The sequence below is a fragment of the Aythya marila genome, assembly GCF_965140915.1.
Source record: "Aythya marila genome assembly, chromosome: 2".
Classification (NCBI taxonomy): Eukaryota; Metazoa; Chordata; class Aves; order Anseriformes; family Anatidae; genus Aythya; species Aythya marila.
Window position 1 is genome coordinate 115,017,143 of NC_139043.1, and position 8,386 is coordinate 115,025,528.

The window sequence follows — 8,386 nt, forward strand, 5'->3', positions numbered from 1 at the left end:
CTTTTGTCCTTGAGCCACAGCTTTCATCCTCTGGGATTGTTTCCCATCAGCATTTCCCCATCTCATCCTTGTGGCTTGCAACTCTTCTACTTGAGGCTTGGTTGCTTTCCTGCCTAAGTAATCAGGCAGTTCCAGGACTGTCTACAGATAAGATAAACTGACTTCGAGTTCTCATGGACCCAAGTTACTTCATGAAGCAGCTCTGTGTATTTGCAGAGAACTCAGCTGATGGCAACGATACAGTCTCTCAAAGGAGCTAAAGTGACATTTCCTTACCTTCAAGGGAACTCCTACTGCAACAAGCCACTGAATCCATACACCACACCCTCCTCTAGCTTGCTGCGACCTCCTAGTATTCGCTGGAGTCAAATTCCTTAAATAGGGAGTTCAAAGTCTGACACATGGCAACGCACAGCTCTATAACAGGCACAAGGTATGCCAATACCCTGCACTTAGCACTTCTAGAACACCAGGAGGCAATAAGCTGTTACAGGGAAATCTGAAAATTATGGTGTGTTTAATTATGAATTTTAATTTTAGATCAAGAGATGCTAAAATCTGAACCGGTGCCTTGACAGAGTTCTAATAAAAGGCAGTATCACCGCCCCCCCCCCCCCCCCTTTAAATCTGTCTCCATTAAATAAGAGGAGAATTAACTCAATTAATCCAGACTAAGCTTGCAATGAGACACTTGTTCCCTTGATGTTCACATGGGGACCAACAGCAGGTTGAATTGCACTTGATTTCCTCTAAATGCACGCATTTACCCCTTCGTTGCATGGATTTCCACGTATTTCAGAAAGGCAAGCATGGAGATCAACACAGGATTTTTTTTTTAACACTGGTTATCCCCTTCTCCTAAATGGGATAGGACTAACAAAAATCCGTGCAGAAGACAGCAAATCTTTCACAGAAGTATTAGCTCCTGTCTACATGGATACTGTTGGAACTGTCACCAGAACTGTGTGGTATTTGTGATTAGGATACAAGCCCTATACAGGTGTTTTGAATACACCCACCATCAGCTGCCCTGAGAGGACTCCCTCCTGATACACCAAACAGCAGGACCTGACTTCTAGAGGGCTCCGCTGTAGCTAAAAGGCACCTGCCACTTGGCAAGCTGCAAATGAAAGCCTTCAAGAGCTCTGCCAACCAGGACACCCTGTGTCACCCACTTCTTAACCCTGAACATCCACACAAGGAACCTAAATTTTCCAGGCATCACCTAGGAGCAGCCAGTACCAACAAAACCATCTTCTCTGCCTCCACCCAACTGGGGGCGTGCACTAGAAGATGCCTGCAGACATGGGCAATGAAAAACAAGAGCCATCATAACATCCAACTGCTCTAAGTTCAGCAACTTACCCCAGGAAGATCACTGGGCTCCACGAGTTCTGCAGTCTTAACAGAAATTAGACCTGCTCATGAGTAACAAGGGTTTTCCATCTGCCATCGGATTTTCCCTACTTCAGTTCTGATCACAGTATTTCCCTGAGACAAGACCTGCTAGTGGACTTCATTCGAAAGGTGACAAGAGATAGCAACACAGACCTGAATCATCTCAATCTGGATAACAAGCAGCTTACCTACATCTACTGAGATCTTTTCTGCTTTGCAGATTAAACAGAGTTTTCTTGTAAGATCACCAGAATTTTCAGAGAAGTAGCTTCATGCAAAAAAAAAAAATAAGATGTCAGAAACACACAAATACTTCAAGGGCATAGGGCAGGACATATTACTCATTTTTGATACATGCCAGAAGCTTTGCAATTTACAGCCAGACTTGCACAAACAACTCCATGGTACAGTCCTACCCAATAAACATAGCACAGATTTCCATCACATGACAGGGCAAATACTTGGTGCTCTAAGAGAACTTAAAAAAGGCTGGTATTGCAAACTGCTTGATATAACAACTCAGGAGCTTACCTACTTTCTCAGCAACTTTGGAAAAATAATTTTGAAATATATTTAGTATTTTTTCAGCTGTCTCTTGTGCAAGGATGATGCTATTTTTACTGCTATAAGCATCCTTTAAATTCAGCAAAAGCAACAGAAGTCAGGCTCGAGTTCTCTCTTCTAATGATTAAAAAAAAAGTTTAACATTCACCAATCATTAGTTGATTGTAAAATCTGAATAGCAGATAACATTAATTTTACTGTGCATCATATTTCAGTGCTCCAGTATTCACAATGCATCTGCTTTTATGTGAAAACCATAAATACAGAAATCAGCTTTATATCTACTGCCAAGATTTAAATCATAATTCCCATAAGGCAGTGCCTTTAACGATATGAAGGCATTGTTTCACCAGACACATTCAGTCACAGAAGTAAAACCAAACCCTACAGACCAGCTGAAGTTTCTACTGGTTGCAGCCGAAGACATTTACTCACTGTCTTTTAAGTGTGTTTTAGTTCCACAGATCTGCCACAGCTTTGCTGACCCCTCCTCAGAAAAAAGGTGACTGGCGTTGCCTCTTGTGAAGAGAGGAGTTGGCAAACAATCCATCCTGATAGAACTACTAAACAGAGGATACTACTTGGATAAAAAAAGGTTAAAACCATGATCATTTAGCAGCTACCGGTCATCCTACAGTGTAAGCATTACGCTTAGACTTCAGGAAATTATCTACATTGAGAAACAGAAGACTTTGAAGGAAAGCCTCTAGTTTCTTGACACGTTGAAACAAGAACGCTTTGGATATCCTCCTCCTACACAATCAAAGTAGAAAATAAGAACTTATTTTTAAAATCAGCACTTCCTTCTATTCCAAAGTGAACGACCCGATGCAAATATGAAAACATCAAATTCCTCCTGCAGTTTTACAACCAAGAGACAACAAATAGGACAGGAGGAGGGAGACAGGAGATGCTGTACTTGAGAGCCCCTCAGCCAGCTTCAGGAGGCGGCAGTGTGCAGTTTTGCTCGCCCTCACCTCCGCAGATGACCTTAGAGCTACACAATTAAGAGAAACCCGAAGAGATCGAGCCCTGTGCCAGACAGCAGCAGAGCTGGGACACTGCATAACCTTCCTCCCTCCCTCCTTCCCACCCACAGGTGCCTGCTTGCTGGCTGCCTGTCTTCTGCCAGAAAGCAGAACCGTGCTTCCCAGTTACTCCCTATCAGCCCAGATAAGCTGTAGGCAGAAGAGAACTCGGCAGAGACAGGCCAAAATACACAAGTGAAGACAACTGAGCTGCAAACAGGAGCCACGGACCTGTACCTGCTGTTGTTTTGCCTCTGAGGAGGATGGAAGGGAGCAATTATACAGCAGCTGAGCCTTGCACCAGCCTGCCAGCCTAGAGCAAGGCACAGCATGGACCCTGCCAGTGGACATCTTCAGCAATAGTTTAACAATACAGACCTGAGCCAGGTGAACCAGCGCTCTTCTAAGGTAACAACAGAGGACGCTCAGCATCCAGCTGAGTTCTGCATTTTGTTGTCCCATCACAAGAGCAGGTCCAGAGGAGGGCCACGAGGATGATCAGAGAGCTGGATATAAGGACAGGCTGAGGGAGTTGGGGTTGTTCAGCCTGGAGAAGGGAGGGCTCCGGGGAGACCTCATAGTGTCCTTCCACTACCTAAAGGGTGCCTACAGGAAAGCTGGGGAGGGACTTTTTGTCAGGACAAGGGGGAATGCCTTTAAACTAAAAGAGGGGCAATTTAGATTAGGCATCAGGATGAAATTCTTCACTCAGAGGGTGGTGAGGCCCTGGCACAGGCTGTCCAGAGAAGCTGTGGATGCCCCATCCCTGGAGGTGTTCAAGGCCAGGCTGAATGGGGCTTTGGGCAACCTGGTCTGGTGGGAGGTGTCCCTGCCCAGGGCAGGGGCATGAAAGTAGATGTGCTTTAAGGTCCCTTCCAACCCCAACCCTTCTGTGATGCTATGTCTAACTGTCCTTTCAACACCTGCCTGTCATCGATGCTGTTACACTGCCCACAGCATTTGAGGCCAGGGAATAACTTAAAACCCACATGGGCAGACACAGAAGGGACAGACGTTCAAGAACAGTTAAGAAGGAAACCATGGAACAACACTCCCTCATTGTTTTTATGCTCCTTCTCGACCTTCCACCTGTCCCAAGTGGCGTCAGGCCCAAACACACTAAGGTGAGCTATGAACATACCTCACGGCCCTTGAAAACATTTAAAATTACTTCATTAACATAATTTGTCCTACTCGGCTATGACAGAGAACCAGAAATGCCATAAGTGTTAAGAGAAACCTCGCCACTCCTTCCCCTTCCCGAGCCTTTAGCTATTTCCTCCTGTTAGCAGCACAGCCCAACCATTTCCCCCCCACAACAGTAAGCTTCAGTTAACCGAGGGTATTATGAAGCCCTGTTGAAAAGCCCCACCATCCAGTCTGAGATTATTTAAGGCCAAAACGCCAAAACCAGAGCTTCAGGGCAGAACCTGTCCTGTTGGAGGCACCTAAAAGACAGCTCCCAGCTGAAAACACAGCACAGACCTGCATGGTCTCCCACCTCATCACTGCTGGTACACAAGATGCCCTTAAGGGCAAAGGAGGAAGGCCCTGAGTACACAGCACTAGTCCTACAGCTGGCTACTCAGCCCCAAACCTGCATTTCTCAGAAGAACATGCTGGAAAACCCTTGTTACTCATGAGCAAGTCCGGGTGCTGTATGCACTAGAGAACATGTGAAGCTCAGTGATCTTCCTTGGGAAGCTTGGTAAACTTTGGCAGGAGGATAATCTGTGCTCAGAGAAGTGAAGAGCCGTATCTACTCATCAGCCAGTAACTCCCCCACCTCCTGGCTCTGCTGTGGGCGAGGGAGAGAAAAGTAGAAGCTGAAAAAGAAAAAAACAGCCTAAATCCATGACTTTCAAGAGCCCTCGCTGCCCCTGAACAACGTGGTTGAACACAGCTATCCTGGGTGCCTCACTTTTCCCCAGACTGCAGCCCTCTGCAAGCACAGGTGCAACACCTGCTCCAGGCTGCACTAAGTTCCCAAGTACTGCAAAATGCCTGCTAAGAGCACTCCCGTCCACACTTTCTCAAAACAAGCCAATGCAAACATCCCTGCCTGAAGCTCAGAGCGAGCCTACTGTCTGCATGCATTTCTCATTACAGCTTCCACGGGTACCACAGGTTGAATGCCATGGTTTTAAAGCCAGCTGAATTATCCCCTGCCAATTTTAGTCTGCGCGGCTAGATTTTATCATTTCTTTGAAACAAACTTATCAGGATTCAGTGGTTTTATTCCACTGTCTTTTCTAAGCAGATCAGCACTTGCAGCTCTCATGCTATACATCTTGCAGTTAAGTATCTGGATGATGTTTATATGGATTCCATATTTAACAAGTAATAAAGACAGAGGTGGAACATTAACAGTTTATCAAGCAAGAATGCATTTCTAAGTTGTCTGTAGGATGATTATTTTGAGAAATTTCCCTGATCCATGTGAAATCTGATGACAACTGTGCTCCTTCTGCAGTATTAAACTCCCTGCAGTTACTTACAGTTCGCAGTGCTGCACTGCACTGGCACCTCTCAACTTCAACACAAAGTCTGCTTTCTTCATTTCTTGTCCCAAGAGCAAGGAAAACAAGCTGATGCAACAGAAAGGTAATGCTCCTCCTGCTGCATCTGCCTACCGTCACAAACACAAGTCAGGTTACACGCAGGGTGCCCTCACATCACGAAACCGAGCTCACAGGAAAACAACGACGAGAAGTACTGCAGAGCTGTACTTCCCAAATACCAGCGCCTCGCACGTGCCTTCCTTCACCTGCACGGAAAGACGTTTAACTGAACATCTGCCAGTTAAACCAGTACGTTCCGAGGGTCAAAATACCATGTAGAAAACCCGAAGATACAGGGGCCCGTACTATTAAATAACAATATTTCCATTGTGGTTCGTTTCTGAGGAAAGCTGGCAAGGAGTTAAGACTCATCCTTGACTGCTGAATCCTCAGATGTTATAGCATAATGCGTGTGTGAGTGCTGGGAAATCTGATGGAAAACTTACTTAATGAAGACTTATTTTTCCTTATTAACTTCTTAAAGTTCCTGGAGAGGCATATGTCTTTGATACAGACGCGTGAAAAGAAAAATGAAAAAGAAACGAAAAAGAGGAAATGCACACATGCAGCAGCAGCAGAGGAATTAATGTTAAGTCATCCATCTAGGCAACATCCCACCTGAAAGTAATTGCAAGAGATGCTCCAACAAAGGAACTGTCCTGGCAGAAGGTACTTACGGCAACAGCAGCACTGAACAGTAACATAGCCTGGGATGTCAATGTAGTAAGAATAAGGTTAGTGGAACCGGTCACTGTATTTAAATGCTTAAAATAAAGGAGTCTGGCAGTGAGGAGGAGGAAGATCAGAACCAACAGCACGATCCTCTTGGGACAAAGCACAGGAAGGACCACCTGGCTAAGCTCCGTTAGCATCCGAAGCACTAAGCCATCTTTATCACCACTGCATGCTTCCTACCCTAACCTTTCCTTTGCTGCTCTAGGAAGCATGCCCACAAATGTGGTGCTTCTCTGAACTCTGTGTTTGTGTTTCCCACTGATGCTTTATGGAAAGGGAAGCGTTTCAGGCTTCATCACAGACCTCATGCGGAGCAATGCTTCGCCTCGGCGATGGTCCGTGGTGGCCTGGCTGGCTGTAGCAGCAAAAACAGCCCCTCCAGAACTGCCTGATAAGAGCAACTCCTCCGAAACAGCCTGCTTGGAGTAGAAGTAGCAGGAGACTTGCATGCTGAGGGCAGGTCACTTCCACAGCTGCTGACACAGGTCCATGCTTCACATTATTCATCCCTCCATGCAAGCCTCTGCCCTCAAGTCCCAAACTACCCCATAACTCAGCCGGAGGGCAAGGCTCCCGCCCCAAAACCCCCCCCCCCAAGCCAACAGCAGCGCGCCCCACGCAGCCCCCTGAGCGACTCACCTGGGGGCAGCTGCAGGCTGGCGGGCAGCTGGATGGTGGCGGCGGGCGGCCCCTTGGGAGCCACCGCCGGCCGCGGAGCCCCCCCGGCGGCCACCCGCAGCACCGCGGCGGGCGGCGGGGCGGAGGGCGCCTTGGACGAGGAGGAGGAGGAGGAGGAAGAAGAGGAGGCAGCCGCGGTGCTCGCCGCCTGCTCCGGGTGGCCGGCGGGCAGCAGCCCGGCTGGGGCGGCCGCCGGGGCGCTCATGGAGGAGGAGGAGGCGGCGCTGGGGGACGGGAGAGCGGGGGCGGCCGCGCGGCGTGCAGCCCGGCGGCGCCCCGCAGCATCGCTCAGGCGCTGCCCCGGCGGCGGGCACACATGGCCGGCTCGGTCACCCCGCCGCTCACCGCTGCTGGCGGTGGCGCACACGTGGGCCCGGCCTCCCCTGCCGGCGGCGAGAAGGAGGGGAAGGGAAGGGAAAGGAAAGGAAAGGAGGCGGGCGGAGGGCGGGTTGGGGCCGCCCAGCTCGCCCTACTGCGGCGGCGCCTTCCCCGCCGCCCCGCGGAGCGCTGTGGCTGGGTGTCGGAGTGACCTTGGGGTGCTGGAGGGGTCGGGGGCTCGCCCCGAGCACCTGCTACGAGGTGGTTGTGGGGTGGGGGCTCGCTGCCCGTCTGGGTTAACGGGGAGAGCAGGAGTCGAGGCCTGGTGTGCAGCACGGTGCTGCTGAGCAAGCCCCGCTGAAGCCAGCCGAAAAGTTTCGTTTCAGAGCCCCTGAGGTTGCTCGCCCGTCGCAACCGGCTGGAAATGTGCACAAGAAACGCACATTTGGGGATGGAGTGGGTGTGAACCCAATACAGTGTGAACCCAGTACAGTGCAGCGCTGCTCCGTGCCCTGGCAGATAGCTCCGAGCGCTGCTGCTCATCGCCTTGTCACGCTGCAGCAGGAGGAGAAATGCTCCTTCTCTTGCCCATTGCCACCACAACCTTGCTCGGTTTCAGTGTTACAGCTTTAAAATGCTGTCAGCAGCAGCTGGAATGGCAACAGAGCAGGAATCGCTTGAGGACCACCAGCACGTGGCCACAGCGCAGGTAGCCAGACCCTCCCAAACTTTGCTGGTACGGACAGCAACAGGCTCGAGGACACGTCGCAGGGGCTACCTGAGGAAGTGCCTCGATGTTTATACGCACGTCCAGCACGATCTGCCACACTTTCACCACTGTTGTAACACCGGTAGCTGGAACAGGCTGCAGAAAGTCCTGCTATCCCACCTTCATTTCAACATACCAGCTAAGAGAAATGGCACCAGAGACACATATTCCTAAATCCAGGAACCTAGCAGAACTACTTAGGATCCAAACTTACTGTTCGCTCGCTCACACAGCATCCCCTCACCCTCATCACCATGGCCTTTCCCTTGCCTCAGGCATTCTGCCCTTCCAGAACAAACTTGGGCCAAAATCCCAGAGAGGCAGCAGCAATACCT

General features: G+C 49.6%; 1 protein-coding gene across 1 annotated transcript in view; it reads right to left on the reverse strand.

Annotated features, from left to right (window-relative positions):
* The window catches only part of TAF4B (TATA-box binding protein associated factor 4b), a 70,074-nt gene extending 62,742 nt beyond the window's left edge, over positions 1–7,332 (reverse strand). The window contains exon 1 of the mRNA XM_082755451.1: positions 6,926–7,332. Within this exon, the coding sequence (XP_082611577.1) occupies positions 6,926–7,169 (244 nt within the window). The 5' untranslated portion in view covers positions 7,170–7,332. The remainder of the gene's footprint in view (positions 1–6,925) is intronic.
* Positions 7,333–8,386: the final 1,054 nt, after the last annotated feature.